General features: G+C 33.8%; 2 protein-coding genes across 2 annotated transcripts in view; one reads left to right on the top strand and one right to left on the bottom strand.

Annotated features, from left to right (window-relative positions):
• Positions 1–7256, bottom strand: part of LOC117110489 (ras-like GTP-binding protein rhoA) — a 38561-nt gene extending 31305 nt beyond the window's left edge. Inside the window, exons 1-2 of the mRNA XM_033253212.1 lie at positions 7031–7256; positions 5915–6002 (exon numbers count right to left, since the gene is read on the bottom strand). Of these exons, the coding sequence (XP_033109103.1) occupies positions 5915–6002; positions 7031–7156 (214 nt within the window). The 5' untranslated portion in view covers positions 7157–7256. The remainder of the gene's footprint in view (positions 1–5914; positions 6003–7030) is intronic.
• A 248-nt stretch (positions 7257–7504) lies between these two features.
• On the top strand, positions 7505–16438 carry LOC117110488 (synaptic vesicle membrane protein VAT-1 homolog). Its single transcript, XM_033253211.1, has 6 exons — positions 7505–7953; positions 8332–8539; positions 13515–13685; positions 14022–14111; positions 15348–15589; positions 16192–16438. The coding sequence occupies exons 1-6, from the start codon at positions 7630–7632 to the stop codon at positions 16291–16293; spliced, it is 1137 nt and encodes a 378-aa protein (XP_033109102.1). The 5' UTR covers positions 7505–7629; the 3' UTR covers positions 16294–16438.
• Positions 16439–17158: the final 720 nt, after the last annotated feature.

The raw sequence follows: 17158 nt of genomic DNA, 5'->3' as shown, positions 1-17158 counted from the left end.
AAGGGGTTCCTTTTCTATTGCATTTTACTTAGTTATAATGTATATGATTTATTGATTGTGTTTTGTTAAGATATTTTAACCATTTAGACTGTCTATTAAAACATGCAACATCAGCAATGCTAGCTGAAAAATCAAAAGTAAAAATGTTCATTTAAAATACAATAATCATATAAGTTCACTTCGAACAATTCACAGATTTAAAAGTTTTCATGATGCACTGTTAATTTTCTACTGTTAACACGTACATTATTATTCCACTCCACATAGGCCTATATTACTGCTAGTTTAACGAACGCCGTTTGTGTGAACACTTTGGAATTTTAATCTGTGTATTAGCTTACGCCTGGCGTAAGCCACGCCAGTCTTACGCCGTGTGTGTGAACATAGCCTAAGTCTCCATGGTCTAATGGATGACACTTGCCTTGACAGTGAGATGTTACAGGTTCAAATTACTTGATTTAAGGGTCTAATTACAAAATACAAGAAGAATAGATTATTTAATTAAGTAACTAAAAATTAAAGCAAATTGTTTACTTAATTTATAAGGTACAGTAAGCCATTCTTCTAACACTTTTATTGTTGAAGTTTTTAATGTTGAACAGTGATACCGACAGTGTAAAACATTTTAATAATGTAGGCTACTGTACAGTATAATTTTAAAAAGACAGTCAAGGTGTCAGGCCACATATTAATGTTTGAACTCTACAGTTCATTGCAAGACAGTTCAATTCAATTCAACATTATTTATAATAGCATTAGAGGAAACAAGTTTATTCTCAAACCCAAAAAGAAGACTTTCTGGCTTTATTAGGATATACTGTACAGTAATTTCTTACATACCCGTATACTGTATCATCATTCATAAACATACAGTATTATAGAAGGGGATTTCCAATGTTTATTATTTTTAATGTCATACGTCATCGAAGTTCAAAAGTCTCTCTAGGATGTTTCCTCACACATATCTGTACATCTGAAATGATGTCATCACCTCTTAGCAACGTGTAATGTCATTGACATGTTTATTATACTGTAGCTACCAAATCGTTTCAATCGCAAATACTATACTACATTCTGATGCATGTGGAATCCTGAACAGAGATACCGCTAAACAGTAATCTAATCCTGTCACCATAGTAGTAATGAAATTTTAGGATCTTAAGTTTAAGATTCTAACTCAGGATTTCAACAAGATCTCCAATCATCAAAACCAAAACTATAGTAGACATCAGGATGCAAGGAAATAATAAACATTTCTTCTGGGAGAGAGGAACTAAATTTGTAGACATTTAATGAGGCATAACAAGAAAAACAGAGTTTAAGGGATCATCCGTGTTTCATCATTTTCACAAGAGGGAAAAAAATATGCTAGGGGAGGTGTATCAACAGTGTGTACTCTTTCACAATCACAGAAAAAAAACCTTTAAATAATAAACATTTTAAAGCGCCTATTAAATCAAACAAAAACTGGCTTGTCACTGGCACTGGAAGATGTTGGAAAGAAGTTGAACTATTTGAAGAGGAAGGATTTAAGACATAAATAAATATGTCATATCATATATTTGAAGAGGAAGGATTTAAGACATAAATAAATATGTCATAATCCCTTTAGTTGATATTTGCCCTCTTCACTTTCCTTATAATCTACAGACAGGTAAAAACCAAAAGTTTTCTTTCAGTTATTTTCCTCTAGTTCTGAGACCCGCAAATACTGTACTGCAGTAAATTTAAATGAATATGATCATTCCTTTAATTATAAGTTTAATAATACTACCACAACCACAAGTTGGTGTGTCAAATTAATGATTGGATTTAGATTTATGACTAATTGAGAACAATAATTGAAAGTGCCCTTGAAAGTCACATGGGCAAAATAAATCTTGTCAATTACCACATGTCAGTTTTTTTTTGCACTAACAACAACTTCCAATCTCTCAATCACCAATTTGTCCATAAATTTAGAAAATCAAAACTGTAATGTTAATATACAGTAGGGTATAGATCAATATATAAGTATCTTTTGCGATGGTAAAATGGTAATGTTTGTAGACTTGTATAGCATATAAAACTACTGTAGGTCTCTAAGCGCTTTTCAAAAAATGTCTAATAGAAGTTGAATTAAAAGAAACAAATAAGATGAAGAAGATACAAAGCAAAAATAAACAACAAAAGCCATCAACAAAAAAAGTAAAACAATATGGATGAGAAAAGATGGGTTTCTACAGTAGCTCTTCATCATAGCTATAGGAAGTGGGAATTTTGTTTCAAACTAAAACCCTGTAAAGGAGCTAAACATTACATTTGTCAGGGAGAAATAAATATTCCTATCTAATTACAAAGCTTGTGACCCTGTGGTGCTCTTAGAGTCTTTTCTTACTCCATTGAAGCTTATGTACTGAAGCCCCGGTATTCAATCTCCGGCCCAAGGGCCAAATCCGGTCCGCCAAAGATTTCGATCCGGCCAGGGCAACACTGCTAAAAATAAATCATATCTTCTGTCCACATTTCACAATACTGTATCTTTTAAAAAACCGGTTCAATGTGCTTTATTTTGGAATTCTGATGATACTCCAGGGTAAACACAATCCTAGGTACAAAGTCCAATATGACTCAAAAAGTCTAAATGGATCTCCCTCTAAATATAGGGTGAAATAAAAAAAAAATTCCTGTCCTTACTTTGTGGACTACAGTATCCATTATTGAAACTTTCAAAAAAGAAAATCAGATATAGAAATTTAACCATTCTCATACAATAAGCAACGAATATCTGTGGGTGTTTACAATAGGCCTGATATTTACCATAAACTGGGCTACCGCAGTACTACTAGTAGATGTGAGATCTCCATGATGAGACTATATTGCCTACAGTATGTACAGTACGAGTATGTGTGTATTGGTTGGTGTGAGTGTGTGTTGTACTGTAAATAAGGCCAAATAAAATAAATTGTTTGTTTGCCCTTCTTTTTTTTTTTTGAAATGATAAATACTGTAGGGGCAGGTGGAAAAAGTTTATTTTTTAATTTATTTAAAAACAAAATACTCATCAGATGGAATAAAAATAACCCACAGAGGCCTAGAATAGCAATATCTTACATCAGACAACAACATTAGACTAATTTGTAGGGTATCAGGCAAAAACATAAAGATAAATTCACTCGCATTTTTCTTAATTTGTAAAGAAAAAAAAGCTAAAAACAAAAACCTTTTTTATGCTTTTTAGCCCGTATTTTTTTCAGCGAGTTAGGGGAAGGTTGAAGGAGGGCAAACAAACATTTTTTTTTTGGCCTAATAATAATAAAAAATTGCGCAATTCCAAAAATGATCAATGACGTAGGTATAGTTGTCCATCAGTTTTTGAATTACAGTGCTGTAGGCCTAACTTCAAAAGATTGTTGTGTGACGGTGAATTTTTTGTTTCATCAAATAAGAATTTCCTTCACATCCAAAAGCAAGTACTGTACATTCGCCACTTACAGGATGAAAATGATGCTTTATAAACTAGGTCTCTTTACGAGGCTTAGGGAGTGGAGTTGTTTTAGTCGTAAGAAAAAGTCCTGCTGTGACAGGAATTGAACCCAGGACCTTGGGATCAGAAGGCAAGCATCTTAACTACTGAGCTATTCAACTCCACTCCTCAGGGATGAGTTTCATCCTTGTCATTAATTAAAGTCATTCAGGTAAATTGGCCAGTAATAATGGTAATAAAAGCAAAGTAACTAAGCAGTTAGCACTTGTTTTTCTGATTCCCATCTGTCTGTAGAACAATCTGTTTGGCAACAATTTTTTTTTTTCAGACTACTGTACTGAAGCTGTAAACAATAAGGTGATGTAAAGGATTTAACTGGAAATGAGGTAATACTTAGGACTCGAAAGACAGGATGGGGATAATACCCAACAATGGCCTTTGCCAACTTCTTGTCTTTCTCAATACTTTGAAATCTCAACTTGTGTGTTTAAGTAAGAAGGTATAAAATTGACAACGGCACACTAAAGAGTGTTAACTAGACTTGCAACCTGGTCAAGAAGAAGTCTGGTTATTTAGTACCCTGGGAAATTTAGAAACATACTGAAAAGTCAATGTTACATTTTTAGTCAAAAAAAAACAACAAAACAAAAAACAAAAACTGATGAAATGAGTACAGTAGCACCTTCTTTAGACAAACGAAATTCTGATTCTCATAATCAAAATAATGACACTAAAGACCAAATCAACCATTATAATAATAATAGATTTTAATATGTAAATATATATAATATAAATATATATAAAAATGCAGTAGTACCCTCATTTATATAAAATTTAATATAACTTTTAATAAAATCTTAGTCGAAAATCCAATGAGAGTTAAAGTTTTAACCAAGAAAGACATTCCATTCAAAGGCAAGAAAACGTTCGTTTTCTGTTACTGTAGTCTTTGTTTGGCGTCTTGGGAAAACAGACTTACTGTACACTCTTTTTTTTATAAGAACACATTTTATAAGAACACTGAGGCTGAAACTGCTTAAAAATTAAGAACAAAATAAGAACAAATTGAGGCTGAGGTAAAATTTCAAATGACGGAGGTTTATATTTTTAAAAAACAAAATATTATATCTGTACATTATGTGCAATAGTTGTGACTGTAATACCTTCTATACTGACATTTGGGGGCCATTTTTTGTGGGGTCACTTTCACCTACATTCCAGTACAGTGCATACTGCCGTACAATTAAATAATTTTTTGTTTAAAAGGTGTGTAAACTAAGAATAAAATAAGAACATTTTGAGCCTGAAATCGGCCAAAAAATAAGAACACTGAGCCTGGGCAAAATTTTACTGGTTCTTATAAAAAAAAAAAGTGTATGGAACATAAACAAGAATCAAGTTAAATGAGATATGATATTCGGAACAATAAAACGGCCTAAAATATTATAAAATAAGAATGATGAAAAAAATGATAAAGGGCAAATCTGGTTGTGTTTCGGAGTTTGATCACAAATACATGTAGCAGAATTTTTTTTTGGGGGGTTTTTTCATGAAACCATACTTGATTTCATAAGTATCTCACTACCTATAATATTATTTTTCGTGTAGCCTGTAAATATCAAACATAGTAATGTGACAACTGTCTGTCAAAGTGTTTGCAATGTTTATTAACCCTGTTTATTAACAAACATGCATACAAAGAGTCAATCTAAAATCACACAAACAAGAAAAATTAATTACAATACATGCAAACATTGTGGTTTTTGCTAGGTAAATTGAACTTGAGTTGAAAGTGAAATATTGCTTCAGTAACCTTGAGCATAGTAAAGTATAAATTTTGTATGCAAATAGTATACATTTTTTTTCCTTACTGTTCAGTAGTGAAAATTTTCATCATTATTAACTCACCACTCAAACACCAAACACAGTAAAATGAGTCAATATACAGTAGGAGCAACATTTCTCACAAAAAAAAAAAATCCTACAGTAATTTAAATGATTTGTTTAAGGCTAAGGGATAAATGGATTGTAAAACTAGACTCATGCTATAAATGGACATTTTTTCCTTTAAAAAGTTGATATACTGTAGGTTTGTATAGGGAAAAGCTCATTCTACAGTAAGGGGACACTGGCCCTTTTTCATAAACATAACTTTGGAAAAAATGTTTTACAGCATTCTTGGTCCTAAGCTTCATATTTATTGGTTAAAAAACCAGTTAGGCCCACCATATAATATTTTATTTATAAAGTTTCTCGAAAATCACTGAAACCGTGTGTTGACAGTCGGCTATCACATGATCGTTACAGGCTGTTTATTGGGTGTGCATTAATGCATGAATCTGGTGGAATGTTAACAATACATGGCTTCCAGGCAGAGAATATATCTTTACCACAACTTTCTCTGGAAATGGGGCTAAAGTTTTTCATTTATGAGTATTTTTTGCTTACCTGATGTGTCCCATATGTTAACTTCAAGGTGTATTTTTCCAACATCAATTGTGGATTCATATTGTTCAAATGTAGTAGGAATATAGATCTGAAATCAACCAAAAAACCGCCAATTGCCTAAATGTTTAATATCTCCTCAATCACTGAAAAAATCATTACTGAACATACTGTAACAATACAGTACAGATATATGTAGATGTATTTGATCGCCACACACAGTACATTAGTAAACAAATTTTTTTTAAAGCAAAAAGTGCTCTGACCTTCATGAAAGAGCACCCTATATAAATGATAATAATGTATGTATATGAAATTGGATTTGCAAAAATTAATTATCCAAAGCTAATTTCTGAGTGGGAATTTTAATACACAAGTCTATGGAATAGGACCTAGTCCTAGAGTAGGCCAGTCTATATGATGCCATGACCTATATAGTTGTATGTAGGCCTATCTTACTTGTAGTATTCTTGGGCATAAATACTTATATGACCCACTTTTCTTCAGGTAACAATAATCCTTCGTGGTGGCGTAAATTTATTTTGACCGGGGCTGGTACCTCCAACAGAAAACACCCCGAAAATGAGCCGGGGAGGGGGACTAGACTTCCCCGACGGGGTGTGTGGCATTTGTCGGGGAGCTTGGACCCCTCTTCGCCGCCCCTGGCACTGGTCCAGTTTTGGTCATCTCGGACTTAAATGCCTCCTACCCTAAATAAAACTTTTATGGATGTTCCTTCCAAAATTCATTTAATCCAAACTTAAAAGTATTCATTGAGGGTGCATTCACCAACTCATCAAGGAGATTATTCCAAGCATCAATCGATAACTCTGCATGAAAAAGGGTAATGTTACGACGAGTTTTATATAACTTAATTAAAGCATGCTATGCTATAAAATAAAGCTATGTCCTCTAGTAGTACCTACTATAATTTACCCCCTTGCTTGTCTATAAAACATTAATATTTATATTTCTTCTGTATGGGATTTTAGGGCCTAGCAATTCAATACACTAACTAAGATTGATGTAGGCACTAGACATAAAGGGCATAAAAAGGCTTACGTCTGGTCCTCTCCATATATGATCCTAACTAAAACAAGGTTAAGACAGTTTTCTCACCTCTGGAAAGGCGTCCTTTACGAAAAGGCCTAGCAAAGAACTTTTACCGCATCCACTATCACCAACGATTACAATCCTACATCTTGTGCGCTCTGCTAGCGACATCATGCTTTGCCTTCGAATCATCCTCACAAAATAATTATTTTTCCAAACTTAAACCAATTTTATAATATTAGTATTTTAATCACACAACCAAATTATACTCCGCTACACAACACCGTCTTCACCAATGTCTTCACCAATGAACTGCTATGTAATAGCTATTTTTAGTAAGCGCGTGTCGTTCTCTACGCCTGCCTGCACAACAGGTCTCTGCAGCTGCAGCAAAACCAACCTCTTGTGTCGTCTTCGACAAGGGACAGCCCCTGAGTAATCGCCCAATCAGTTTGTTCTAGATATTTTAACTCCGCCTACTTTGACCATATTTAGTAATGATCTAAATATAGATCGAACAGAGGGCGCTACACACATTTTCATATTGGACACGTATCGTGTACTAGGCAGACTGTACGTGGGCTAAAGCCTGTACTTACCGTATACGAACGATTACAGTATTTTTATTAATTTGTCCAGGGACTTGTTGTCGAATTGGATACATCATGGCTGCACAAATTGATCGTGAGAACGACTTTTCTGATCCAAGCAAAGTTACTAATACTATGGAGGATAAACGTATGCGTGCAATGCTTCTGACAGGTTATGGTGGTTATGATAAGTTAGTTATGCAAGAACTGCCAATTCCAAAGCCTGAAACGGGCCAGGTTCTTATTCGAGTGAAGACATCAGGCCTCAACTTCGCTGAGCTTCATTGCCGACAAGGCTTGTATACGCCTCAAAATGGTTTTCCACCGCTACCATTTTCATTGGGCCTAGAATGTGCTGGTGTTGTTGAACAAGTTGGCAGCGGTGTTGTCCAACCGAAAGTAATATACATTTATATGGTCTATGTTAAATTCTTTAATTATTATTGGTTGTATATAATTTTATGGAGCGCTAGAGAGGCACAATTCATTTAAATTAACCAAAATATCGTGCTAGTAGTAGTAGCCTAGTTGCAGTGTGTGAGTGGTGAAGATGTTGGGATGGCGGGGTGGGGATGGTTGTGGTGATGGTCAGTGAAAAATCTTCCAACGGCATAATAATGCATTAACATAGAAAGACTGAACACCTTGGATTTTTGTAAAATCGTTGGAACAATATCCACGGTGAAAATAATTGACCCTTGTCGAAGCTGTTGCCACTTGAGATTGTTGGACAAAATAAAAATTAAAATAAAAGTTTTACTTTGCCCTGTTATTCAGCCTGGAACACGTGTGATATGCCTGAATGACTTCGGCTTGTGGCAGGAGTTTGCTGTTGTCAGGGCCGATAGATGCTTCCCGATTCCTGAAGGAATGTCGTTTGAAGAAGCTGGAGCACTGGCTGTCAACTATCTCACTGCTTACTTAATGCTCTTCGACTTTGGAAATCTACAGCAAGGCAAGAGTGTCCTTATACATATGGCAGCTGGTGAGTACAATTTTGATATATTATATGTGTAGGCAGGGGGTGCGCATGCACCCTCCTCCTCCACACCCCCAAGATGGCAAATTAGTTCAACAAGGGTCTGTGGTTCAACTAAGTCGGTTAAAATACCAAGTATGACCATTATTTTTTTAATTGGAATAGGGATTTAGTTTTGCATTCTTAATTTTTTTCTTGATTTAGTGAATAACCCCCACCCCACCACCCTGTGTTAGACGATAATTACAACATTTCAAAATGTGATAAGTGCTGTCTTCAACCTACAGCTGTTATTTTCCACAAATACTTAAAATTGGTAAATAATTATATGAAACCATCATGGTATATTTTACTTGCAAGCTTTGAATAGTGCGTCACAGCGAAAATTCCTTAAATATCTGGATTATGCTCACAAAAAAAGCAGTACTCAGTTGGGGATTCTTGGCTGTACAGTAAGTACACTTGAAATACTGTAAATTAATACAAAAACAAAAAAAAAGAAAACTGCTAGTTCAATCTTAATTCTACCTTGTATAACATGTATAAAAATAGTGTCACAGTTAGTGGTAGTAAAGAATGATGATGATAATGTTAGTAATAATAGTAATAATGTTAGTGGTTATTTAATTAATGATACAATAATGTTAGTTTAGTAACATTATAGGTAACAAAGGAAATGATAATTTATGATAGTAGTACTCTACAGCACTACTTGTAGTAGCTATATGACAGTAATATTACAATATTAAAGAAACTATCTTTTATAGCTATGCTACAGTAATTACTATTGTTTAATATTGCTGTGTTATTGAGAGCATTATTATAAAAGCTATTAAGTTGATACCGATGCAAAATACTGCAGTACGGGTCATTGGCTAATTATTCTGCTCAACAAAACACGCTTAATACAGTCTACATTAGCACTGCCATATGGCTTCAAAGTTATATCATATCTAATTACGTTATAACTGTCATTGTAACTGTCATTAAAATATTATTAATTATTTTTTGCATCATGCTATTTATTACCATAATTTTTGCATTACAGTATCGCCCATATTTCATTTCATAAATTCGACCATAAAAATAATGTTCAATTTAAAAGAAAAATTTCATGGACAGCTTAAATAATATAATTAACACAGTATGGTTAGCTGACATTTAAGGAATGAATTATAAAGTATAAATTCAGTGTAAAACATGTATTCCTTCATCCACAATCATTGGAACTAGAGTTTGCGATGAAAGCAATTTATTTTTTATAATGTTCTGCAGGTACATTACATTACCTGGTAAGATGGGTTTTTTTTCTATGTTGGATTTATTTGCACAGGAGTTTGCACATTGGCTATGACTGGTATTATTAATGTGATGTGTTTTTTTTTTGTAGATAAGTGTTTGTTTATTTATTTTCAAGTATGTTTTTTTTTGATAAAAATTTTTTTAAAAACAAAACATTTTAAAAACATGGCAGTAAATTTTGTTTCAAAGTTAGCAACAGCAACAACTTAACAAAATAATTGGAAAACATTATTGATATTAAATTTATTGCAATATAATAATAATGAATGCAAAATATTATTCTATTTCTTTGTATTATGCAATTTGTTTTACTGTATGATGGACAAATACCGTAAATGCTTGAATAAGCGACGCAGAAACCTGAATTTTTAATACAAGGATATACCGTGTTAAAATGAAACACAATGGAGACAAACATTCCGTTATAATGTTTATTTACGATGACGTAGGACCTATGATAGGGCTACTGAACTATGGGAATATGTGAGATAGGTAACATGGGGACGGGCATGGAAAGCACCACACCAGTATTTTTCGTTATAAGCACCACTCTCGAATAAGCGCTGCAGCGCTTATTTCAGCATTTACGGTAAATTGTATTGTATATCTAACTACAGTATATACAGTATAGTAGTATGGTGTTGGTGGTTGTGGTTTTTCGGTGTTGTGTGATTGGTAATATGAAATTTGGGTTTGGGCCTGGTTACGCATAGCAGTTGTGCCGCTTCAATTAAGTGGTACACTAGATGGTGAGATTTTTTTTTTAGAAATGCTTGACCATATTATATGGAATTTAAATAGAAAGATTAACTTGTTTTTGATTACCGTGCACTCCTCTTTCTCCTTTGTTTTTCTCCTCTTTTTTTCTTTTTTGGGGAGAGGTAAAGGTAGGAGACTAACCCATAATTCGCAGAATAATTGTCATGAATTGCGTATGGTCTTGGTCTGTGACTACTTGAGAAATGCTTATTTCACACTCCACAATAACAGGGGTTTTAAATGATAATAGATAGTAATGTAGTATCATAATATTAGTAAAGCACTTTTTACCAAGGTCCCATAACACAATTATAATAAATTCAAAATATGAGTCTGTAGAAGTGATTTTATTGTTCATTTATTCATTCATCCATTTTTGCATTAACTCATTAATTAATTAATTCATTCATTCGTCCGTCCATTTTTCCATTCACTCATATATTAATTAATTCATTCATTCATTCATTTTTACATTCACTCAATATTTAATTAAATCATTCATTCATTCATTCATTCATTCATTCATTCATTCATTCATTCATTCATTCATTCACTCATCCATCCTTTCATCCATTCATTCACTCATTCAGTCATCCATTTATTCATTCAATCTATCATCCATTCATCTTCCAATAAAATGATGTGATAGACAGACAATCTCAACTGTATTATTATAACCAAATTTGTAATTGTGAAGGAATCTTCATACTCTATAAATTTAAAACCTAATACAACTCTGCCAATCAATGGTGTAGTAGTAGTGTATGGCAGAACAGACAAATATAAAGGTAAAGGTAGGAGAATAACCCATGACTTGCAGCGTCATTGTGCTGAATTGCGTATGGGATATTATTAATATTACATAATATATATTTCTGTAAATACCATTTGACCATTTTGGCATATTTGTTGCACCAGCTGGCCACTTCTAATTGCTTCAAAAGATATAACAGAGAGAGCGTGTGTTGAAATAGCCATTACATGAACTTAAATAGTTTATATGAGCAAATATATAATGTAGTTGGATTTCATTCTTTTGTGACCTTGGTTTTACAATTTTTCTCTTCATATAAGTTTATATACTGCCAAATATTCAAAGTAAATGAAGACATCATATATCTCATCATCATTATTATTATCTCCAGGCACTATCCCTCAACTTCCCTAGGACAATGGCACTGTGCTGCTTAGGATTTGTATGGTAGTATTGGGTGTTGATAGTACATCTGTATTTGAGTCACATCTCTTAGGAAGCAGACTGGGTGGGGGCGGGTGGGCATTGTCTGAATTCTGTTTTTTCCAATGTATTATTTGACATTTGTATATAACCCAAAATAGAAGGTATTTCATTATCATTCAAAGTTTAATGTCTGTTTTAATGCCATCACACAATGTTCACTCTTCCTAAAAGTGCAATGACCTTGTTAGTGAGTCATGCCAGTTTTACTTGCAAACTCTTGTGATGAGGAGCAATTTGCTTGTAAGATTATTAATTACAGTTCGCCATCCAATTCATGACCACTTATGAGACCTGAAAATTTGGGTTTTTGGGTTCGGTCTTCACTTAGAAGGTTAGCTTTGTGTTAAAATATTGAAAATTGTTATTTGGTTACTCAGAATTAGAGGGGTCTTGAATTGGAATGTGCACTGTACTAGAAATTACTGTATCTATATCTTAAGATTTTAATAAATAGGATCCTAATGAAAATTGAGTTACTGTTTAAGTCGATCTACTTTGGCACTATCTTGACTGTAGTTATACACATTACAATAATAATACTTTGTTTATATATTTCATTGCATTTTACATTATTACCTCTGATCACTGGATGTGGAACACATCCGCAGCTCCTTTGAGAGCATAGGCTTAGCCAGCGAACCGTCCGGCCGTCATTTGGATGGCCAACAATTATTTAGGAGGCCACTTTTACTGTGACAGCTTGGCCTAATCAACTGGGCCTGTTCTACCTTTATCAATTTCTTTATATTCAAATCTATATTGAATGTTACATTAAACTAAAGCTGAATCATATTAACGTTTTATAAAACAACCTTTATTGATTGAATATACTGTACGTTGTTTTTTTACCAGTATTTGGTGGGGATTTCCAAAAATGTAGGCTTAACCATTGTCTACCCGGTGAAAAGTTTACTTACAACACGTGTCGTGTTGAAAACATTTATACCCCGCTGGAAAATGGATGGTTCTGTGTCACCCAAAACGCATGTATGTGGCTCTGCAAATACAATACTTGAAATTTGGTTCCCAGACATAATATTTTTGGTGTTCATAACTCTCTGATTATAATAAATTCATGAAATACCGTAAGCAAGGTTTGTTGTTAACGTCACAAGTTAAATTTTATTATTCAACAAAACACAGTAGGTCTAGGCCTATCTCTCGATTCGCAGGACCTAGAGTAGAATTTACACTAGAAGGCAGGAGATGAAGATGCATCTGCATAGCCTAGAAACATTATGTGAGTAACCGTAGCTGTGCACAGTCTATAGGCCTAACTAAAATATCTTTGTGATAGCTAATTCAACACTATTTCTTTTAAGACAAAATTCCAACATTTAAACACCTTTAAATGCCCTCTAGTTTTCTATTTTTTTTCTTGTGTTTGGAAAGGCGCATGGCCGTTTGTGGGCGTGGCCTGCCCATCAATTCAGGGCCATGTCCTCTGGCTTCCATTTTGGACGGCCTATTTCGTTTTTCTGGCTAAACTCCTGTTGTGGAGCAGTTAGAATTGGTGCTTATACTGCTGGGCATAGAGAGACAAACATAAGTAGATAAATTGTCTTGTCAGACGATACAAGGAACTTGCACAGCGAATGTTTTGAACCCCAACTTAAAAAATATCAGGATAGTAATGATAGTTAAATGATGATGCACTTTAAATTAACTTGATGGTTTCAGGTGGTGTTGGCATTGCTGCGACACAGTTGTGTAAAACGGTTCCCGATGTGACTGTTTATGGTACTGCTTCCGCACATAAGCATGAGATAATACGAGAGAATGGAGTCACACATCCGATCGATTACAGAAACATGGACTATGCAGTAGAGCTGCGCAAGATTTCACCAAAAGGTAGGATGTACTGTATTAGAATAATAATAATAATAATAATAATAACGCAATAATATTAAACTAAAAATAATATTACAAACTTCATTTCATTTTTATTTATTTATTCCGGAATAATACAAAAAAAAAAAAAACAGAACAAAGAGAAATAATGAACATAGGAAAACCACATGCCCGCCAGGAGGAATTTAATAACAACAAACATCCCTTTCGTTTGAAATCCTAACGAACATGTGTCAACAAACAAACAAACCAATTACGGTTACATTGCACTTTGATAATTATTGAAATGGTGTATTATAAATAATGTATTTATTATTATTATTTTATTTTCTTTAGGTGTGGATATTGTGCTTGACCCGTTGTCCGGAAAAGATACAATGAAGGGCTTTGAATTGCTTCGTCCAATGGGCAAGTTGATTGTCTTTGGTATGTATATTCTTCGTTTTAAATAAAATGTATTACAATTTGACTTATTTAACCTTCCTTATGTTAGAAAATCAAAATAGTTGACGAAGATGACTGGAGGCTTAACATGTTGGCTGCCAGGGACGTAAATTCACGCCCAACAGGGTTCTCTCTCAGAGTGCCAAGTTCATGTCCACATCTGTCTGATACTAATACTATAGTATTGCACGTAAACTCGCTGACAGTGGTCGCCAGAACATGAACTCTTGCCCTGGAGGTTTAGGGGAGAACCCAGAAGTAATGACTTGAAAATAAGTACCGTAGGTTTGTTTGTGTTTCATTACAGTTGATGGGAATAATTTTCATTATGGTGGCACCTTTAATGCACTAGCATGGGATGGAACTAGAAAAAAGGCTTCACAGCCAACATGTTAATTCCCTTCTGGTCTAGCCTTTCAATGTCAAGTTATTGATTGCAGTCATTTTGAAATAACGCAGCAGATTAAATAATGAGATATTTAGTAGATATAAAATATTAGTGATGTAAGGTAGCCATTAGAATTTTAACAAATTACAAATTACTCCAGCCTTGTTTTTTCTTTCTGTTGTCAACATTTGAAAATTTGCTTTGTAAAATTAATAATCAATTTCCCAATGACATATTAGTTGATATCTTTCCTTTAACTTACAGCATTTAGGCCTACTTCATGAAGAGACTCATCGACTATATTGCACTCATAAAGCTTATTGCAGACACTGCAGAACTTGAATCTCATAATTGATTCTATCTGTGTAGCATCAACTAGCATAATTGATGCTCTCTCTATGTCAAAATATAAAAAAAAAGATGAAGAATAGGCCTAATTATTGACTTTTTTAGTATATGTGGAATGGTCTGTAAATTTGTTCATGGTGTAGGAATTGGTCCCCTGGCCAAAAGTGTAACACTGCCCTGTAAGGCTGGCTGATATTCAAGGGCCAACCTAAATATGATGATGCTTTTATCAGCAAAGCCTCTTTATGAGGCTTAGAAAGTGGAGTTGTTTTTAGTCATGAGACAAAGACCTGCTCTGACAGGAATTGAACCTAGGACCCTAGGATTAAAAGGCAGGCATCTCAACTCAACTTAGTGATTGATTGATTGATTGATTGATATCAATCAATTAATATACTTCATCCAGGACATAGATGGTCCTTGCATTATTTGATTGATTTAATGCTGTTTAATGTTAAATGTTGGTTAATTGTGTCTTTTAGGAGCAGCCAACATGATGAAAGGGGAGGCTCGAAGTGTGCTCAGTGTTGCGAAGACTTGGTGGAATAGTCCATCATTCTCTGCTATTGATATGATGCAGAAGAACAAATCAGTGTCTGGCTTTCATCTTGGTTGGCTGGTTGAGGAAACTGAATTGCTTACCAATGCAATGAATGAGATCATAAGGTTGTACCAAGCTGGCAGAATCAAACCAAAGATTGATTCTGTATGGCATTTTGAAAACGTAAGTCAGCCTCTGTTGAGCTAGTATTGGTAAATTGACAAATAATTAACAATTATTTGTTTATATATAATAACAAAACTGTATATAGTGCCTAATGGATCACAGATCCCTCTAGGTACTTTATATAAGATTTCAATCATTGTGGAAAACTATCCCCTGCCAGACACCAACCCCTGTATTTCTGAGTCTAGGATTTGGGCAAGCAGTTACATGGTTTGGCTTAAACTACATTCACTTAACTACAATATGGTAAAAAGTAGAAGAGAAATAACTATAACATTACAAATACTTTTGTGTTGGCTGTTTGTTATTCATTTTAATCGCCTCTTCTCACGCCACTAATTAATACATTCAATAGTTTTTGCAAAATACTGGTAATTGAAAGGCAGAAAGACATGTATGTAAGACAGACAGAAAGACATACAAAGAGACATAAAAACAAGAATGAGTAATTAACCTCTTCAGTGGAGATAAAAATTGAGAAACTTGTATTATTCTTAAGTTGTTTTGAAGAGTCTTCCAAAGTTGTTTAGCAACAGAAGAGAAAGGCCTAAAACCTCCCTGTATGTTCATTAAAATAAATAATTCTCTTTTGTCTTCAGATTAAGGATGCTATGAAGCAGATGCAAGAACGAAAAAATGTGGGGAAGGTGATCCTGTCCTGGGATCCGAAATTAGCTCCATCACCCAAGAGTAAAGACTAATTGATAACCAGTGGAGAAAGCAATAAATGACCATAGGCTTCCACTTGTATCAAAATGATTATCATGTGATGATTCCCACCTGTATACCATGTGAAAATAATCACCTGTATACCATGAAAAGATAACCACCAGTATCAAATGAGAATTCGTATTTGCATGTGTTATTCAAAATTCAATGCACTGCATCAGTGAATGATTTAGCCACCTTCATGTGAGAAAAAACCACTTGTATCAATTGAGAATTCACACCTGCATCCATGTGAGAACAGACCACCTGTTTCAAATGAGAATTCAAACCTGCATCCATGTGGGAGAAAACCATATTTGCTAAATGGGAATTTATCTCTGCATATATGTGATACCCATCCACCTGTAACAATGAGAATCCGCATGTGAAATCCAACCATTTCTACACTCCCTCTATGTTAAATTGAAATATAAGTAATATAAATATATTATACTATCCATATAAATAAATATTTAAAGTATGTAAGGGAAGATTTAGTATTTAAATTAGATTAAAGTTTAATAATATTTAAAATTAAATGTGTTTTGACAAAAGCAGGATATAGCAACTATCTACAGGTCATTTGAATGTTTATTGAAATTGCCAACATATCTGACATCAGATTTTACAATAATGTATATTTAACATTTTGAAATTATTTGATAATAAAATGTAGGAGCACAACTTTTTAAATTCTAAAAAAACCTAAAAGTAATTGCTGATGTGAACAGATTAAAGCCAAGATAACTTAATGATGAAATTAAGCCTGTTATTATCTACTGGTAGGAATTCCTGCTACACTATTCAAGAGAATGATACAAAAAAAAGTTTTAAAGCATTGGCGGATTTGTGTGTGTG

The sequence above is a fragment of the Anneissia japonica genome, unplaced genomic scaffold (genome assembly GCF_011630105.1).
Source record: "Anneissia japonica isolate Jap-2015-1 unplaced genomic scaffold, ASM1163010v1 scaffold3040_len1308831_cov196, whole genome shotgun sequence".
Taxonomy (NCBI): Eukaryota; Metazoa; Echinodermata; class Crinoidea; order Comatulida; family Comatulidae; genus Anneissia; species Anneissia japonica.
Note: the sequence above shows the minus strand (reverse complement) of the source record. Positions and strands in the feature narration are given on the sequence as shown.